Raw genomic sequence first — 21567 nt, 5'->3', positions numbered from 1 at the left:
AGAAATGAACAAACTCTTAGAAAAGCACAACCTTCCGAGACTGAACCAGGAAGAAATAGAAAATATAAACAGACCAATCACAAGCACTGAAATTGAAACTGTGATTAAAAATCTTCCAACAAACAAAAGCCCAGAACCAGATGGATTCACAGGCACATTCTGTCAAACATTTAAAGAAGGATTGAGGGGAAGATGGCGGAAGAGTAAGACGCGGAGATCACCTTCCTTCCCACAGATACAGTAGAAATACATCTACACGTGGAACTGCTCCCACAGAACACCCACTGAACGCTGGCAGAAAACGTCCGACCTCCAAAAAGGCAAGAAACTCCCCCCGTACTTGGGTAGGGCAAAAGAAAAAAGAAATAACAGAGACAAAAGAATAGGGACGGCACCTGCACTAGTGGGAGGGAGCCGTGAAGGAGGAAAGATTTCCACGCACTAGGAAGCCCCTTCGCGGGCGGAGACTGCGGGTGGCAGAGGGGGGAAGCTTCGGAGCCACGGAGGAGAGCGCAGCCACAGGGGTGCGGAGGGCAAAGCGGAGAGGTTCCCGCACGGAGGCTCGGCGCCGAGCAGCACTCTCCAGCCCGAGAGGCTTGTCTGCTCACCCGCCGGGGCGGGCGGGGCTGGGAGCTGAGGCTCGGGCTTCGGTCGGATCGCAGGGAGAGGACTGGGGTTGGTGGCATGAAAACAGCCTGAAGGGGTTAGTGCACCACAGCTAGCCGAGAGGGAGTCCAGGAAAAAGTCTGCAGCTGCCGAAGAGGCAAGAGACTTTTTCTTCCCTCTTTGTTTCCTGGTGCGCGAGGAGAGAGGATTCAGAGCGCCGCCTAAACGAACTTCAGAGACGGGCGCGAGCCGCAGCTACCAGCGCGGATCCCACAGCAACAGGGGCGCAGAGGGAAAAACGGAGAGATTCCCGCACAGAGGCTCGGCGCCGAGCAGCACTCTCCAGCCCGAGAGGCTTGTCTGCTCCCCCGCCGGGGCGGGCGGGGCTGGGAGCTGAGGCTCGGCTTCGGTCGGATCGCAGGGAGAGGACTGAGGCTGGCGGCGTGAACACAGCCTGAAGGGATTAGCGCACAACAGCTGGCTGGGAGGGAGACCGGGAAAAAGTCTGCAGCTGCCGAAGGGCAAGGGACTTTTTCTTGCCTCTTTGTTTCGCGGCGCGCAAGGAGAGGGGATTCAGAGCGCCGCCTAAACGAACTCCAGAGAAGGGCGCGAGCCGAGGCGATCACCGCAGACCCCACAGCAACAGGGGCGCAGAGGAAAAAAACGGAGAGACTCCCGCACAGAGGCTCGGCGCGGAGCAGCACTCACCAGCCCGAGAGGCTTGTCTGCTCGGCGGGCGGGGCTGGGAGCTGAGGCTCGGGTTTCGGTTTCGGTTGGATCGCAGGGAGAGGACTGGGGCTGGCGGCGTGAACACAGCCTGAAGGGGTTAGCGCACCACAGCTGGCTGGTAGGGAGTCCGGGAAAAAGTCTGCAGCTGCCGAAGAGGCAAGAGACTTTTTCTTGCCTCTTTGTTTCGCGGCGCGCAAGGAGAGGGGATTCAGAGTGCCGCCTAAACGAACTCCAGAGAAAGGCGTGAGCCGCGGCGATCAGCACGGACCCCAGAGACGGGCGTGAGACGCTGGGGCTGCTGCTGCCGCCTCCAAAAAGCCTGTGTGTGAGCACAAGTCACTCTCCACATCGCCCCTCCCGGGAGCCTGTGCAGCCCGCCACTGCCAGGGTCCCGTGATCCGGGGACAAGTTCCCCGGGAGAACGCACTGCCCACCTCAGGCTGGTGCAACGTCACGCCGGCCTCGGCCGCCGCAGGCTCACCCCGCCTCCTCTGTACCCCTCCCTCCCCGCGGCCTGAGGGAGCCAGAGCCCCCGAAGCAGCTGCGCCTTTAACCCCGTCCTGTCTGTGCGGGGAATAGACGCCCTCAGGCGACCTACACGCAGAGGCGGGTCCAAATCCAAAGCTGAACCCCAGGAACTGTGCGAACAGGGAAGATAAGGGGAAATCTCTCCCAGCAACCTTAGAAGCAGCGGATTAAAACTCCACAAACAACTTGATGTGCCTGCATCTGGTGAATACCTGAATAGACAACGAATCATCCCAAATTCAGGAGGTGGACTTTGGGAGCAGGATATATTAATTTTTCCCCTTTTCCTTTATTTGTGAGTGTATATGTATATGCTTCTGGGTGCGATTTTGTCTGTATAGCTTTGCTTTACAATAGCTTTATTTTACTTCACTATATTATAGCCTCTTTCTTTCTTTCTTTCTTTCTTTCTATTTTTTCTCCCTTTTACTCTGAGCCGTGTGGACGAAAGGCTCTTGGTACTCCAGCCAGGCATCAGGGCCGTGCCTCTGAAGTGGGAGAGCCAACTTCAGGACACTGGTCCACAAGAGACCTCCCAGCTTCACGTAATACCAAACGGCAAAAATCTCTCAGAGATCTCCATCTCAACATCAAGACCCAGCTTCACTCAACGACCAACAAGCTACAGTGCTGGACACCATATGCCAAACAACTAGCAAGACAGGAACACAGCCCCATCCATTAGCAGAGAGGCTGCCTAAAATCATAATAAGGCCACAGACACCCCAAAATACACCACCAGACGTGGACGTGCCCACCAGAAAGACAAGAGCCAACCTCATCCACCAGAGCTCAGGCACTAGTTCCCTCCACCAGGAAGCCTACACAACCCACTGAACCAACCTTAGCCACTGGGGACAGATACCAAAAACAACAGGAACTACGAACCTGCAGCCTGTGAAAAGGAGACCCCAAACACAGTAAGATAAGCAAAATGAGACGACAGAAAAACACACAGCAGATGAAGGAGCAAGGTCAGAACATACCAGACTTAACAAATGAAGAGGAAATAGGTAGTCTACCTGAAAAAGAATTCAGAATAATGATAGTAAGGATGATCCAAAATCTTGGAAATAGAATAGACAAAATGCAAGAAACATTTAACAAGGACGTAGAAGAACTAAAGAGGAACCAAGCAATGATGAAAACCACAATAAATGAAATTAAAAATACTCTAGATGGGATCAATAGCAGAATAACTGAGGCAGAAGAAAGGATAAGTGACCTGGAAGATAAAATGGTGGAAATAACTACTGCAGAGCAGGATAAAGAAAAAAGAATGAAAAGAACTGAGGACAGTCTCAGAGACCTCTGGGACAACATTAAACGCGCCAACATTCGAATTATAGGGGTCCCAGAAGAAGAAGAGAAAAAGAAAGGGACTGAGAAGATATTTGAAGAGATTATAGTTGAAAACTTCCCTAATATGGGAAAGGAAATAGTTAATCAAGTCCTGGAAGCACAGAGAGTCCCATACAGGATAAACCCAAGGAGAAACACACCAAGACACATATTAATCAAACTATCAAAAATTAAATATAAGGAAAACATATTAAAGGCAGCAAGGGAAAAAAAACAAATAACACACAAGGGAATCCCCATAAGGTTAACATCTGATCTTTCAGCAGAAACTCTGCAAGCCAGAAGGGAGTGGCAGGATATACTTAAAGTGATGAAGGAGAAAAACCTGCAACCAAGATTACACTACCCAGCAAGGATCTCATTCAGATTCGATGGAGAAATTAAAACCTTTACAGACAAGCAAAAGCTGAGAGAGTTCAGCACCACCAAACCAGCTTTACAACAAATGCTAAAGGAACTTCTCTAGGCAAGAAACACAAGAGAAGGAAAACACCTACAATAACAAACCCAAAACATTTAAGAAAATGGGAATAGGAACATACATATCGATAATTACCTTGAATGTAAATGGATTAAATGCTCCCACCAAAAGACACAGGCTGGCTGAATGGATACAAAAACAAGACCCATATATATGCTGTCTACAAGAGACCCACTTCAGACCTAGAGACACATATAGACTGAAAGTGAGGGGATGGAAAAAGATATTCCATGCAAATGGAAATCAAAAGAAAGCTGGAGTAGCAATTCTCATATCAGACAAAATAGACTTTAAAATAAAGACTATTACAAGAGACAAAGAAGGACACTATATAATGATCAAGGGATCGATACAAGAGGAAGGTATAACAATTGTAAATATTTATGCACCCAACATAGGAGCACCTCAATACATAAGGCAAATACTAACAGCCATAAAAGGGGAAATCGACAGCAACACAATCATAGTAGGGGACTTTAACACACCACTCTCACCAATGGACAGATCATCCAAAATGAAAATAAATAAGGAAACACAAGCTTTAAATGATACATTAAACAATATAGACTTAATTGATATTTATAGGACATTCCATCCAAAAACAACAGAATACACATTTTTCTCAAGTGCTCATGGAACATTCTCCAGGATAGATCATATCTTGGGTCACAAATCAAGCCTTGGTAAATTTAAGAAAATTGAAATCGTATCAAGTATCTTTTCCGACCACAACGCTATGAGACTAGATATCAATTACAGGAAAAGACCTGTAAAAAATACAAACACATGGAGGCTACACAATACATTACTTAATAACGAAGTGATCACTGAAGAAATCAAAGGGGAAATCAAAAAATACCTAGAAACAAATGACAATGGAGATACGACGACCCAAAACCTATGGGACGCAGCAAAAGCAGTGCTAAGAGGGAAGTTTATAGCAATACAAGCCTACCTCAAGAAACAGGAAACATCTCGAATAAACAACCTAACCTTGCACCTAAAGCAATTAGAGAAAGAAGAACAAAAAAACCCCAAAGCCAGCAGAAGGAAAGAAATTATAAAGATCAGGTCAGAAATAAATGAAAAAGAAATGAAGGAAACAATAGCAAAAATCAATGAAACTAAAAGCTGGTTCTTTGAGAAGATAAACAAAATTGATAAACCATTAGCCAGACTCATCAAGAGAAAAAGGGAGAAGACTCAGATCAATAGAATTAGAAATGAAAAAGGAGAAGTAACCACTGACACTGCAGAAATACAAAAGATCATGAGAGATTACTACAAGCAACTCTATGCCAATAAAATGGACAACCTGGAAGAAATGGACAGATTCTTAGAAAGGCACAAACTGCCGAGACTGAACCAGGAAGAAATAGAAAATATGAACAGACCAATCACAAGCACTGAAATTGAAACTGTGATTAAAAACCTTCCAACAAACAAAAGCCCAGGACCAGATGGCTTCACAGGTGAATTCTATCAAACATTTAGAGAAGAGCTAACACCTATCCTTCTCAAACTCTTCCAAAATATTGCAGAGGGAGGAACACTCCCAAACTCATTCTACGAGGCCACCATCACCCTGATACCAAAACCAGACAAAGATGTCACAAAGAAAGAAAACTACAGGCCAATATCACTGATGAACATAGATGCAAAAATCCTCAACAAAATACTAGCAAACAGAATCCAACAGCACATTAAAAGGATCATACACCATGATCAAGTGGGGTTTATCCCAGGAATGCAAGGATTCTTCAATATACGCAAATCAATCAATGTGATACATCATATTAACAAACTGAAGGAGAAAAACCATATGATCATCTCAATAGATGCAGAGAAAGCTTTCGACAAAATTCAACACCCATTTATGATAAAAGCCCTGCAGAAAGTAGGCATAGAGGGAACTTTCCTCAACATAATAAAGGCCATATATGACAAACCCACAGCCAACATTGTCCTCAATGGTGAAAAACTGAAACCATTTCCACTAAGATCAGGAACAAGACAAGGTTGCCCACTCTCACCACTATTATTCAACATAGTTTTGGAAGTGTTAGCCACAGCAATCAGAGAAGACAAAGAAATAAAAGGAATCCAAATCGGAAAAGAAGAAGTAAAGCTGTCACTATTTGCAGATGACATGATACTATACATAGAGAATCCTAAAGATGCTACCAGAAAACTCCTAGAGCTAATCAATGAATTTGGTAAAGTAGCAGGATACAAAATTAATGCACAGAAATCTCTTGCATTTCTATACACTAATGACGAAAAATCTGAAAGTGAAATTAAGAAAACACTCCCATTTACCATTGCAACAAAAAGAATAAAATATCTAGGAATAAACCTACCTAAGGAGACAAAAGACCTGTATGCAGAAAATTATAAGACACTGATGAAAGAAATTAAAGATGATACAAATAGATGGAGAGATATACCATGTTCCTGGATTGGAAGAATCAACATTGTGAAAATGACTCTACTACCCAAAGCAATCTACAGATTCAATGCAATCCCTATCAAACTACCACTGGCATTTTTCACAGAACTAGAACAAAAAATTTCACAATTTGTATGGAAACACAAAAGACCCCGAATAGCCAAAGCAATCTTGAGAACGAAAAATGGAGCTGGGGGAATCAGGCTCCCTGACTTCAGACTATATTACAAAGCTTCAGTAATCAAGACAGTTTGGTACTGGCACAAAAACAGAAATATAGATCAATGGAACAGGATAGAAAGCCCAGAGATAAACCCACACACATATGGGCACCTTATTTTTGATAAAGGAGGCAAGCATATACAGTGGAGAAAAGACAGCCTCTTCAATAAGTGGTGCTGGGAAAATTGGACAGGTACATGTAAAAGTATGAAAATAGAACACCCCCTGACACCATGCACAAAAATAAACTCAAAATGGATTAAAGACCTAAGTGTAAGGGCAGACACTATCAAACTCTTAGAGGAAAACATAGGCAGAACGCTCTATGACATACATCACAGCAAGATTCTTTTTGACCCAGCTCCCAGAGAAATGGAAATAAGAACACAAATAAACAAATGGGACCTAATGAAACTTAAAAGCTTTTGCACAGCAAAGGAAACCATAAACAAGACCAAAAGACAACCATCAGAATGGGAGAAAATATTTGCAAATGAAGCAACTGACAAAGGATTAATCTCCAAGATTTACAAGCAGCTCATGCAGCTCAATAACAAAAAAACGAATAACCCAATCCAAAAATGGGCCGAAGACCTAAATAGACATTTCTCCAAAGAAGATATACAGATGGCCTACAGACACATGAAAGAATGCTCAACATCATTAATCATTAGAGAAATGCAAATCAAAACTACAATGAGATATCATCTCACACCGGTCAGAATGGCCATCATCAAAAAATCTAGAAACAATAAATGCTGGAGAGGGTGTGGAGGAAAGGGAACACTCTTGCACTGTTGGTGGGAATGTAAATTGATACAGCCACTATGGAGAACAGTATGGAGGTTCCTTAAAAAACTACAAATAGAACTACCATACGACCCAGCAATCCCACTACTGGGCATATACCCTGAGAAAACCATAGGTCAAAAAGAGTCATGTACCAAAATGTTCATTGCAGCTCTATTTACAATAGCCAGGACTTGGAAGCAATCTAAATGTCCATCGACAGATGAATGGATAAAGAAGATGTGGCACATATATACAATGGAATATTACTCAGCCATAAAAAGAAATGAAATGGAGGTATTTGTAATGAGGTGGATGGAGTTAGAGTCTGTCATACAGAGTGAAGTAAGTCAGAAAGAGAAAAACAAATACAGTATGCTAACACATATATACGGAATCTAAGGGGAAAAGAAAAAAAAAAAAAAAAAAAGAGGCCATGAAGAACCTAGTGGCAAGACGGGAATAAAGACACAGACCTACTAGAGAATGGACTTGAGGATATGGGGAGGGGGTGGGGTGAGATGTGACAGGGTAAGAGAGTGTCATGGACATATATACACCACCAAATGTAAAATAGATAACTAGTGGGAAGCAGCCGCATAGCACAGGGAGATCAGCTCGGTGCTTTGTGACCATCTAGAGGGATGGGATGGGGAGGGTGGGAGGGAGGGAGATGCAAGAGGGAAGAGAAATGGGAACATATTGTATATGTATAACTGATTCACTTTGTTATAAAGCAGAAGCTAACACACCATTGTAAGGCAATTATACTTCAATAAAGATGTTAAAAAAAAAAAAAAAAAAAAAAAAAAAAAAAAAAAAAAAAAAAAAAAAAAACATTTAAAGAAGATCTAACACCTATCCTTCTCAAACTCTTCCAAAATATAGCAGAGGGAGGAACACTCCCAGACTCATTCTATGAGGCCACCATCACTCTGATACCAAAACCAGAAAAAGTGGTCACAAAAAAAGAACACTATAGGCCAATATCACTGATGAACACAGATGCAAAAATCCTCACAAAATACTAGCAAACAAAATTCAGCAGCACGTTAAAAGGATCACACACCATGATCAAGTGTGGTTTATCCCAGGAATGCAAGGATTCTTCAATATACGCAAATCAATCAATGTGATACAACATATTAACAAATTGAAGCATAAAAACCACATGATCACCTCAGTAGATTCAGAAAGAGCTTTTGACAAAATTCAACACCCATTTATGATTAAAAACTCTCCAGAAAGTAGGCATAGCAGGAACTTACCTCAACATAATAAAGGCCGTATATGACAAACCCACAGCCAACATCATTCTCAATGGTGAAAAACTGAAAACATTTCCACTAAGATCAGGAACAAGACAAAGTTGTCCACTCTCCCCACTATTATTCAACATAGTTTTGGAAGTTTTAGCCACAGCAATCAGAGAAGAAAAGAAATAAAAGGAACGAAAAACTGAAAACATTTCCACTAAGATCAGGAACAAGACAAAGTTGTCCACTCTCCCCACTATTATTCAACATAGTTTTGGAAGTTTTAGCCACAGCAATCAGAGAAGAAAAGAAATAAAAGGAACCCAAATTGGAAAACAAGAAGTAAAGCTGTCCCTGTTTGCAGATGACATGATACTATACACAGAGAATCCTAAAAATACTACCAGAAAACTACTAGAGCTAGTCAATGAATTTGCTAAAATAGCAGGATACAAAATTAATGCACAGAAATCTCTTGCATTCCTATACACTAATGATAAAAAATCTGAAAGAGAAATTAAGGAGACACTCCCATTTACCATTGCAACAAAAAGAATAAAATACCTAGGAATAAACCTACCAAAGGAGACAAAAACCTGTATGCAGAAAACTATAAGACACTGATGAAAGAAATTAAAGATGATAAAAACAGATGGCAAAATATACAATGTTCTTGGATTGGAAGAATCAACACTGTGAAAATGACTATACTACCCAAAACAACCTACAGATTCAATGCAATCCCTATCAAACTATCCATGGCATTTTTCACAGAACTGGAACAAAAAATTGCACAACTTGTAATGGAAACACAAAAGACCCCGAATAGCCGAAGCAGTCTTGAGAAAGAAAAATGGAGCTGGAGGAATCAGGCTCCCTGACTTCAGACTATACTGCAAAGCTACAGTAATCAAGACAGTATGGAACTGGAATAAAAACAGAAATGTAGATCAATGGAACAGGACAGAAAGCCCACAAATAAACCCACACACCTATGGTTAACTAATCTATGACAAAGAAGGCAAGAATATACAATGGAGAAAAGACAGCCTCTTCAATAAGTGGTGCTGGGAAAACTGGACAGCTACATGGAAAAGAATGAAATTAGAACAGCCCCTAACACCATACACAAAAATAAACTCAAAAGGGATTAAAGACCTAAATATAAGGCCAGACACTATAAAACTCTTAGAGTAAAACACAGGCAGAACACTCTATGACATAAATCATAGCAAGATCCTTTCTGACCCACCTCCTAGAGAAATGGAAATAAAAACAATAATAAACAAATGGAATCTAATGAAACTTAAAAGCTTTTGCACAGCAAAGGAAACCATAAACAAGATGAAAAGACAACCCTCAAAATGGGAGAAACTATTTGCAAATGAAGCAACTGACAAAGGATTAATCTCCAAAGTACACAAGCAGCTCATGCAGCTCAATATCAAAAAAATAAACAACCCATCCCAAAATGGGTAGAAGACCTAAATAGACATTTCTCCAAAGAAGATATACAGATTGCCAACAAACACATGAAAGGATGCTCAACATCGCTAATCATTAGAGAAATGCAAATCAAAACTACAATGAGGTATCACCTCACACAGGTCAGAATGGTAATCATCAAAAGCTCTAGACACAATAAATGCCAGAGAGGGTGTGGAGAAAAGGGAATCTTCTTACACTTTTGGTGGGGATGTAAATTGATACAGCCACTATGGAGAACAGTATAGGGGTTCCTTAAAAAACTAAAAAGTGAACTACCATATGACCCAGCAATCTCACTACTGGGCATATACCCTGAGAACACCATAATTCAAAAAGAGACATTTACCACAATGTTCATTACAGCTCTATTTACAATAGCCAGGACATGGAAGCAACCTAAGAGTCCATCAAAAGTTGAATGGAAAAAGAAGATGTGGCACATATATACAATGGAATATTATTCAGCCATAAAAAGAAACAAAACTGAGTTATTTGTAGTGAGGTGGATGGACCTAGAGTCTGTCATACAGAGTGAAGCTAATCAGAAAGAGAAAAACAAATACCATATGCTAACACATATAATATGGAATCTAAAAAAATAAAAAGGTTCTGAAGAACCTAGGGGCAGGACAGTAATAAAGATGCAGACACAGAGAAAGGACGTGAGGACACGGGGAGAAGGGAGCATTAATTGGGAAGAAGTGAGAGAGTGACCCCGAATAGCCAAAGCAGTCTTGAGGGAAAAAAACAGAGCTGGAGGAATCAGACTCCCTGACTTCAGACTATACTACAAAGCTACAGTAATCAAGACAATATGGTACTGGCACAAAAACAGAAATACAGATCAATGGAACAGGATAGAAAGCCCAGAGATAAACCCACGCACCTATGGTCAACTAATCTATGACAAAGGAGGCAAGGGTATACAATGGAGGAAAGACAGTCTCTTCAGTAAGTGGTGCTGGGAAAACTGGACAGCTACATGTAAAAGAAGGAAATCAGAACACTCCTTAACACCATACACAAAAGTAAACTCAAAATGGATTAGAGACCTAAATGTAAGACCATACACTATAAAACTCTTAAGGAAAACATAGGAAGAACACTCTTTGACATAAATCACAGCAAGATCTTTTTTGATCCACCTCCTAGAGTAATGGAAATAAAAACAAAAATAAACAAGTGGGACCTAATGAAACTTAAAAGCTTTTGCAAAGCAAAGGAAACTACAAACAAGACAAAAAGACAACCCTCAGAATGGGAGAAAATATTTGCAAATGAATCAACGGACAAAGGATTAATCTCTAAAATATATAAACAGCTCATGCAGCTCAATATTAAAAAAACAAACAACCCAATATAAAAATGGGCAGAAGACCTAAGTAGACATTTCTCCAAAGAAGACATACAGATGGCCAAGAAGCACATGAAAAGCTGCTCAACATCACTAATTATTAGAGAAATGCAAATCAAAACTACAATGAGGTATCACCTCACGCCAGTTAGAATGGGCATCATCAGAAAATCTACAAACAACAAATGCTGGAGAGGGTGTGGAGAAAAGGGAACCCTCTTGCACTGTTGTTGGGAATGTAAATTGATACAGCCACTATGGAGAACAGTATGGAGATTCCTTAAAATACTAAAAATAGAATTACTATATGACCCAGCAATCCCACCACTGGGCATATATCCAGAGAAAACCATAATTCAAAAGACCCCAATGTTCACTGCAGCACTATTTACAATAGCCAGGTCATGGAAGCAACCTAAATGCCCATCGACAGACGAATGGATAAAGAAGTTGTGGTACATATATACAATGGAGTATTACTCAGCCATAAAAAGGAATGAAATTTGGTCATTTGCAGAGATGTGGATGGATCTAGAGACTGCCATACAGAGTGAAGTAAGTCAGAAAGAGAAAAACAAATATCGTATATTAATGCATATATGTAGAACCTAGAAAAATGGTACAGATGAACCGGTTTGCAGGGCAGAAATAGAGACACAGATGTAGAGAACAAACGTATGGACACCAAGGGGGGAAAGTGGCAGGGGGTGGGGGTGGTGGGATGAATTGGGAGGTTGGGATTGACATGTATACACTAATATGTATAAAATAGATAAATAATAAGAACCTACTGTATAAAAAATAAATAAAATAAAATTCAAAGAAAAAAAAAGTGAGAGAGTAGCATGGACATGTATACACTACCAAATGTAAAACAGATAGCTAGTGGGAAGCAGCTGCATAGCACAGGGAGATCAGCTCAGTGCTTTGTGACCACCTAGAGGGGTGGGATAGGGAGGGTCAGAGGGAGACGCAAGAGGGAGGGGATATGGGGATATATGTATACGTATAGCTGATTCACTTTGTTATACACCAGAAACTAACACAACAATGTAAAGCAATTATACTCCAATAAAGATGTTAAAAAAAAAATAAGTTTTGTCACTCTAGTACTTTACTTGTACTTAAAAATGAAACCACTTCACATCACTTCAGAGAGGCAACTGACTTGAACATGGGTTCACCTGGGTGTGTGATACTTTTACGTCATTGAGCTTATGTTTTTTTTGCTAAGATAGATGACTATGGTTTAAATGTTTACGTATCAACAGGATACTCCTCTCTGGATCCTTCTATAGGAAACCCAATGGCTCTGGCAATGCAGTTAAAGACTAAAGGGGAGTCTGGGTTTAGCTTGGAAGGCCAAGAAAATTTATACAGAGATCCATGCTTCTAACACCAGAAATGAATCAGATCTAGCATGAGGAAACAGGGCTTTCCAGAAATCTACTAATAAATAATTTGATTAAGCTCAAAGAAGGAAAGAACACAGCCATTTGCAATATAAAATGGATGGAATCCCAGATGGGGAGTCAACTGAGATAAGGTGAAGAGACAAAGTAAACATACCAAGAATAAAGAATCACAATATGAACTGTCATATATGAAAATTAAAACTGAATTATGTAACTAGTCTTTTTTTGTTTTTTATTTTGAGCTAGAGATCTGGTTTTAGGACCCTGAATACCTTCTATCCTAAGGGTGTTTTTGAAGGGTGTTTCCCAAAAAGAAATCTAACTTCATGCCGGGAAAATTGCTTGCTGGCTCCAGTTCTCAGGGAATGAGTTCCAGCTGACCTGTTCTTTGCTCCTTTGAAGTCTGATGGGATCCGAGCCACAGTGAAGTCAGAATTGAACAGGCATGAAGTTCTGAATAATCCGAAGTTTATCTGAGGGACTTTCTGCCTCCTTTACCACTTTTGCGTAATTATCATGAAGTGAAAGTAAGATATTCCCGGAAACCTACAGTTTTGTAACAAGAGTCTAATGATAGAAGACAAAATGTTTCCCAGTGTAAAAGAAGCACTAGCACAGTTTGACACCAGCCTAAGTGACCACGTGAACATTTGTAAAGAAGAATGGAAGGAACCATCAGCCTGCAAATCTATGAAAAGGTGCCAGAGCCACAGGGTGGCAATTTGCAGGTAGCAATATCCAGGTGAAACAGAAAGGAAATCTGGCATAAATACCACAAATATTTCATAATATTTCACTGCAGAAATACCCATGTTTGTGAGAAAAGCCTTCCTTTCCCTATAGCGGAAATAATTTTTAGATATTTCAAGTCAAAGTTTTGATTTTATTTATTTTTCTTGTTCAGTGGATCAGCGACATGTTTCACAAGGAGTGGGGGCTGGGAGAGTTCACCTCTGGACCCTGGACTGGAACACAAAGTTAGCAGACATGCAGATTCAATTTTGGGAAGATGGTCTAAAGCCCTGGGGCTCTGGGGTTGAAAGAGGTCTGTCTTTGAGAACAAAGGAGAGGAACATAGTATTAGCACAGCATAAGGTCTGATCAACGACCCTCCCTCCACTATCTCAGCATTAAAGCTCCAGGAAGAAATGTTCACTGAGTGATCTTTAGTAAGTGTTTATTGACTGAATGAATCTCAACAGAGACTTACAAATCCTCTGGCAGTGGTGGCTTGTGCCTTGCTTTCCGCCTTTGGGAATCTGATTTATAAGAGGCCCCATGTCAGCCTGAGGTGTACAGAGTAAAGACAGAGCATGGTATGCTGAGCCAGAGCGGGGCCTAAGATAGTTATCCCCACTCCCCACTCCCACTCAGCTTGTACACAGTTCGCAAGAGATCTCAAAATCACTGTGTGTCCCTATGGGGGTCTATACAAGTGCTTGGATGGCTGGTAGACCAGAAAGGGAACTTAGGAGAAGATCAGTGCCCAGAAGGTACATGGATCTTGAGTGACCAACCATTGTGGTTCACCCAGAACTGCGGGGTTTCTCCAGGTAAAGGGTTCTCAATCCTAAAAGCAAGACAGTCCTTGACAAACTGGGACAGGTTACCTTCTTACCCAAATCCCAAAACGTGAGCCCAGCAGGAGCCAAGGCTTATCCCACAGCCAGGAGGAAGAACTGCCAGAGCAGTGGGGAGCCCAGAAGGAACCTGAGTAGAGCAGAACCCAATCCTCTGATGATGTCACATAGTTAGCTGGGCCTGACCCAAGGGCTATGCTGGAGAAGTCAAGGAGGACACTTAAAAAGGGACAGGAGCCCCGAATGGGAGCTTGACCTTTGACTAAGTTTGAATCCCATATTGACTTATAGTTATTAGACCCGAAGGTATGTGCTCCAATATTTATTTTTTGCTGCTACTGACTGGAAATGGGAGCTTATGAACAAATGAAGATCAATTTTAGAAAAAAAATGTTACATGTATTCTTCATCTCAGGACTATAAATCTTAAACTTGCTTTTATAAGAAGTCATGACCTCCTTCTGAATTGTTAGTATTAATTTATTCATTGTTCACCTTTCCAGCAGAGTTAGCTTAGTTTTGAAGCACCTCACACTGTATCTATCCAACCCTCATTTAAGTGCTCTTATAAAAAATCTTACACTTTCCTTTCAAGGAAAAAAAAAAAATCGAACAAACTGGGTAGGTGTTCTTGAAAAGAAAGCATTGAATTAAAAAACAAAAACTAGGTCTGTGATCATGCATTTCCATCCAAAAATAAAAATGAAGACTTAATTACTAACTCAGAAATAGGATCCAGTCTCTTCGCAGTTTCTCAAGGGGAATTTTGTGGGCTGTACTTAAGCTGGGATGTCTACTCTTCCTTTTCCGCTTTCTGTGCTATCCAGAACGTTTACTGGTTTTGTTTCTTAATATATTTACAAGGGAGGTTATAGAAAAGGTATAGAAGATTCTAATTCTAATGAACTACTTTTACCAGGTTTTCTACCAGATGCTGACTAACGATATGAATTTGCTTTGGCCTCTAAACAGCCATTTAGTCCCCAGGTTCCAATCTCCAGGGGACATCACTGGCATGCAACTTAATATATCCTAAAATAAATTTATCATCTTTTCTTTCAAAGCCATTTCCATAATCAGGAATTTGTTGTTCTGTGTTCTAGTAAAAAGATGGTATTGGTTTATTTTAGACATGGAGGATGAAAAAAGGACAGATGCTTTCAGCTCCAAGAAAAATAATATTTGACTCACAGTGACTTAAATAAACAAGGACTGCTTTTTTTCCTCACACAAAAAGGAGTGAAGGTGGTTGCTGACTGTGGTTCACTGGCGCTCTGGTTTTCTTGGTCATACAGCTGCAGGCATGGTGTCTGCATTTGAACAAGGACAGTGGAAAGTAACAGGGGACCTCTGTATCAGAAAAATAAAAGTTTTCTCAGAACACCTTAGCTGACTTCTGCGTACCTCTCATTAGCCAGGACTGTGCCACATCATCACTGCGGATGACAAAGAAAAAAAAAAATCTCTCCCTGGCAGGTAATCTACAAGGGTGATTTTAGGATTGATATAAGTCACAGAGAGCAAAACGGACTTTACTGTTACTCACAAAACAGAAAAAAAATTGCCAAACCAGTCATGAACACCACTTACTTCAGCTCAAAATATTTTAACACCAGCTTCTCCATTCCATATGACGTGAATCAGAATCACAGACAAACAAGCAAGAGCTCTGCAGGGATTCACAAGTTCCACCCTCTGGTGCAGCAACTCTCCTAGTTTATAAATTATGACCAGTACCTGCCAGGACCCTCCCAGGACTCACTCAGACCCCCGGTACCCTTTCCTCACTCCCTTCCTCTCCCCCACCTCCCTCTGAGAAGACCCTTGGTTCTCTTTTGGTTCCCACTTGCAGGAGGAAGTAAATAAACCTAACTTTAGTTATAGGAGTGTTTTTGCAGGCTTTTTGCCTCTCAGATTTTCACACCCAGAAAGAGGATAGAAAGAAGTGGGTTGAGGACAGGAGTTGAGTCTGGTGCCTGAAGATGTCTGCCACAGAGAACCAACAATGTGAGGGCGCAAAGGAGCAGATAAAAAATGGTACTCATGCAAGGAGAAACAAGGAGATTATCTGCTAGATATCTTACTGTTTACGGAGAATATTCTAGCAACTGAGGGTTTGATGAAGTCCTCCTCCCTAAGAGCAGGGTCTCACTCGAAGGGTAAGGCTACAGGCTCCTGACATTGGAAGAGGCTTCCTGCCCACTATTCACCCTCTCCCTTTCCAGTTCTTCTGCTGTTTATGAAATACAGCTGAAGAAACCAGAGGTCTTCCAATAGATAAGCACGACGATTTTGTCAGACACAACACCTCACTGTTTAATCTGCAGATGTGTGCTTGTAAGATACATGTATCCAACTGCCTTCTTGAAATGTCCACTTAGATGCCCAATAGACCTTTCAACTCATGCCCAACAGTGAGTTCCTGATTTTTTCTTCCACCCCATGACTAATCTTCTCCACCACTAGCCTTCCCACTGGAGGACATGGTAACTCCTTCCTTCCAGCTGCTGTTACCAAATCATTTCGGTTTATCCTTATATCTTCTCTTCCTCTCATGCCTCGAAACCAATTCATTAAGAAACCCTACTGACCAACCCTTATCAGTATTCAGAATTGACCACATGACACTACCTCTTGTGCTAACAGCACTCCAGTCTTAGTCCACGAGCATCTCTCACCTGGATTACTATGACAGGCTCCCAGCTTCTACCTTTCCTCCTCCCACAGCCAGAGTTATCCTTTAAAAATGTAAGCTAAAGCATGCCACTGCTCTACTCAGAAACCTGCAATGACTCCCTAGTTCTCTCAGAATAAAAGCCAAATCCTTACCGTTACCTACAGGTCTCCAGGACCTGGCCTCCAGGATTGTTCTGGCCTCCTCTTATACGGCTCTGCTCCTCGTCCTTCCAAACTTGCCACCCTGGCCCCTTGCTAACCCTAGATGATACCAGGCAGCCTTGCTGCATTGACTATTCTCTCAGCCTGCAATGGTCTTTCCCCAAACTGGTGAATTCTATTACTCTTTCAGGTCTTGAATAATTGAGGCTAACTCTGACCAACCTATTTAAACAGCAACTCAACACCAATCTGTTGAAATGCCAGTCCTCCTTGATTTGCTCAACTTTTTTTCTTTCTTTTTTTATAGCACTTATTCCTTCTAACTTACTATAATATTTATTTATCACGTCTGTGCTTCCGCCCCTTCCCCCAGAATGTGAGCTTCACAAGTGCAAGGATCTTTGTCTGTGTTGTTCAATGATTTATCCTAAGTGCCTAGAACAGTGTCTGGCACCATGGATGCACTCAGAAAATACTACTGAACAAATAATTCTATAGCTTGGCATGCTTGCTCTTTCCTTGATTCAATGCTGTGTTCAGAAAGCAAACAAATAAACAAAACAAGGCACACGTAAATCCACACCCAAAAAAAGAAAAAGAAGTTCAACTCATAGGATATTTCAGTATGACACACAGCAAAACTCCTTTAGAATCATCTTCCCAAACTATTTCCCTAAGTTCTACTCATAAAATCATTGCAGCTGCTCCTATAATCTCTAAACATTTTATAAAAATCATGTCTGTGATTTCTATTTTTTTACCCTATATTTTCATTTACGCTTTTTTAATTTTTCCAAAAATAGCTCTCAAATCAATCAAGCTGAAATTTGAAAGGATAAAAGAAAGAGACAGTGTAGGCTTGCTTAGGGAGAATTTAGGTGGTCTGAAAATAAAATGGTAGAGATCAGGCAGTTGCAAAGTTTCAGTCAGTGAGGGGGAAAAGATCAAACCAGAGAAGAGCCAGGGATGTATCATTAAAATGTTATCTGATGGGTCACAGCTATGTGAGGACAGGGTAACGTCACTGGTACTCTCATATGCAAAGACACAGATTAAGGGTGCGCTCATCAATGAGCCCCTCAACGGTTTGAATAAGGTGAATACAGCCCTGTATCATACATGCAAAAACACAGCACTTCACAGATTAAGATTTTGAACTGGGCACATTTTGGGTGAATAAAGGAATCTGCTATTTCACACATTGGTAATTAATGTGCAGAAATCATTGCCCTGGTGATCATTTCAAAATATATGTAAATATCAAATCATTACATTGCACACCTGAAACGAATATAATGTTATACGTCAATTATACCTAAAAAAAGAAGTCATTGTCCTCAAAAAGTAAGACAAGCAGAAAACGTATTCAGTAGTGGATTTAGGAAATCTGTGATGCATCAGAGGTGACTACTTCCCTGTAGCCACTCTTCCCGGTTATCACCCTGGAGGATAAGAAAGACATATTCCTTGTTCTGTCAGCTACAGGATACTTGGCAACATAGACAGTTGCATGATGCCATTTTGGCAAAAAACTATTTTGTATATTTCTCTACATGCCAAAAATTGAAATTTGCATCCCCTATTCTACATCGTCTCTTGTGTTGTTCTCCTTACCAGGAGTGCCTGGTTCGTTTACCACAATCTTCTGTTCTCTTCATTTACCAAAATCTTCTTCTGGAGATATTTTAACTCCTAATCTTGCCATGGGGGTAAAACAGTAAAATCTCAACACCTCACCCGCACTTCTTTGGTAGCAAACAATTTAAATTTAATGCCCAGAAAACATGCTGTTTGAAGTGAAATAGCAACATCACCATAAAATCTAGCAGTTTACGAAAGCTGGATGAACTAACTTGGGTATTATTGACAGAAATTATTGTATCATTAAAGTTACTGACATGGAAAATGAACAAGGTACTAAAATGACTCAATATACTGTCTATTACTAAGAAGGAAAATCTTCCTGTATGGAAAACCATTATTAAAATTTATGAATACACATCTAATATCAGAATATATTATCTTAAAACATTCATCTCTCAGTTTTTGTGATTATCGCCACCACTTGCTTTAGGCAGAAATAACAGCTATTACATTATTGATGGTTCAAAAATTAGGAGTATATTTTTATTAAAATTGTTTGCTGTTCTGTTTAAATATAAACTGTTTAGGCTATCAGGACCCATATCTGCATATATGTAATAAAAATAAGCACTATGTTATATTTTATTATAAACATATTAAAGCTTTAAAAAGTTACATTCTACAGACATCATAAACTGTAATTTACCATTCATGTGAATACTACTTTATTAAGATTATATGGAAGCAAGCTTATTTCATAATAGATGATTTTTGTATATTTTTAAGATTCATTATATGTCTTTGGATGACTTCCCCAAGGATCACCTCTTAAATGAATTAAGATTATTAGAGACTTAAGGTCTGTACTTTATTGGGGGCTGGCTAAGACTTACAGAACTTTTATCTTCAAAATATAAAATTAATAAAATTCTTTTCAGGATAACATAGCCCTCTCATAAAAGATTTGAAAATAGGACAGAATATCACCTAAATTCACCGGGTTAAATTCAACTCAAAATTAGATGTAGTTTGTTTGTGGGCAAAACATCTCAAAATGAAATTTTTTCATGTTGGAATGAAAGGCACTGTTTAGAAGTATGTTAAGGTAGTACATGTAATGCTGTCATAATATTTCATATAAAGGTTGTATCTTTCCACCATGTGAGAGGTCAACTAAGTTTTTATAAAAAGTTTCTCACCAGATTTGCAAAAACTGACAAAGATGAGATCTTGTAATAATATTTCAGTATGTCTGTTTTGTAAGCAGACTCAACTACATTAAATACTCTACTTCAGTAAATCCCCATACTGCCTGCCAACACATTTTAATGTTCCTTTTCCTTTAAGAGGGGCGTTTAGAGGGGACCATATACTGAGGATGAGTCATGACCAAGACAAGGAGAAGAGGGACATTTCTGCTGTGGGCATCAGAAGCAAAACTAAAAATAAACTAAGTTCCTTTTCCAGCTGTTGCTTGCAAAACTACATGCATAATGCTCACATTCACCAAGGGAGGTTGAATGGGTTAATGTGACATCACATATTGTTCTGTCATATATAACCATGTCCTGATATAAACATCACTGCTAACATCACAAACAAAAGCCACAGGCATGGCAAATGGCTCCCGTCTCCTTACCCCTTACAGGGTTGAGTGTTCGGGTGTTTCACTTGTCCTACAACAAAAACATGAATTCCGAAAATTTGAACAATTCAAGGAAGGATGAAAGACCGTTTACCTGTCTATGATGGCACACATATCAATGCTGACATTCGCAAAACTTCCTGGCCTCCTTTGTGCCACTTCGTATAAATTTACAAGTTGATCATCCACTTGAATGAGCTGCATGCATCCTTGGAATGAAGGCTGAAGGACAGAGTGACTTGAGTTATTCATCTGGTTCAGATAACCTGTGAGAGAGAAAAAATGGGAATGTTGAATTGTGTGTCCAGCATGCTTCACTAAAACTCCTCTGGGTGTTTTCCCTGACCACAGCCATCGTATCCAACTACTGTGTTTCGCTGATCCTTGCTGATGCTGTACTCAGTGTGGAAGAATGAAGTCTTTTGAGAAAACGGTATTATTTCAGGGGAAGTTGTTAAGGGTTGAACCTAGGCAAATGTCTGTCTCTGGTCTATGTCTACGAAGCATCCTTCATATTTTCTCTTTTGACATCTTCTTTTTCACTGTCACATCTCTGTCCATCTGCTCACGGCTACACTTCTTCATCCGACCCTGTCTTCAGAGATCAGGATGTAAAATTTTAGACCTTTCCCAACTATCCAACCTCCTTCCTTTTATGTCTTTAATATTTACTGTTATTTTCTTAATTCCTTAGAGGTCTGTTATTCAGCTGTCAAGAAGCTAAACTTACTATTATCAGCTAAGGTGGGTTTCTTTTATAGATTAATATCTAATTCAATCCAAAGAGACATTTGCATTACAAATGATTTCCCAATTTATAAAACCCAAAGAAACATAAAGAGATAAATTTAGGCATAAGGGTCAGTCACCTTGCTCTGAATATCCATCTCATATAAGGTACCTAACATGGTATAGGTAGCATAAGTGATAAGAAGTGAAACTAAAAGTTTAAAAGAATGAATAACAAAACAAAAAAAGAAAGTTTCTATTAGGGTTAGCAACTACTGGTTCTATTACAGAGTAGGATATACATATACTAAGGTTGAGATCAAATAATTTTAAAAATTTTATTGCAAAGTAACTTTAAAATAGCACCACAAATAAATTGCCTTTATGCTTTTCAATAGAAAAAATCATAATTCATATTATGCATAGAAAATCTGTAGGCCATATGGAATAAAATTTCTTGATCCCATTAAATATCTCCACAAAGTCCCCCAAATGAACTTCACCTATCAGAG

The 21567-nt window shown here is 40.3% G+C and overlaps 2 protein-coding genes across 4 annotated transcripts in view; one reads left to right on the top strand and one right to left on the bottom strand.

Moving 5' to 3' along the window:
- Window positions 1-21567, bottom strand: part of CNTNAP2 (contactin associated protein 2) — a 2064732-nt gene that overhangs the window by 888909 nt on the left and 1154256 nt on the right. For all 3 annotated transcript variants that reach the window (XM_082473843.1, XM_082473842.1, XM_082473844.1), the window contains one exon: window positions 20421-20592. In XM_082473843.1, coding sequence (XP_082329969.1) covers window positions 20421-20592 — 172 coding nt within the window. The remainder of the gene's footprint in view (window positions 1-20420; window positions 20593-21567) is intronic.
- LOC309666434 (uncharacterized protein) overlaps window positions 1-21567 on the top strand; it is an 817765-nt gene that overhangs the window by 209435 nt on the left and 586763 nt on the right. The gene's annotated exons all lie outside the window — the stretch shown is intronic.

This window comes from Balaenoptera physalus, assembly GCF_965194825.1.
Source record: "Balaenoptera physalus genome assembly, chromosome: 8".
Taxonomy (NCBI): Eukaryota; Metazoa; Chordata; class Mammalia; order Artiodactyla; family Balaenopteridae; genus Balaenoptera; species Balaenoptera physalus.
Note: the sequence above shows the minus strand (reverse complement) of the source record. Positions and strands in the feature narration are given on the sequence as shown.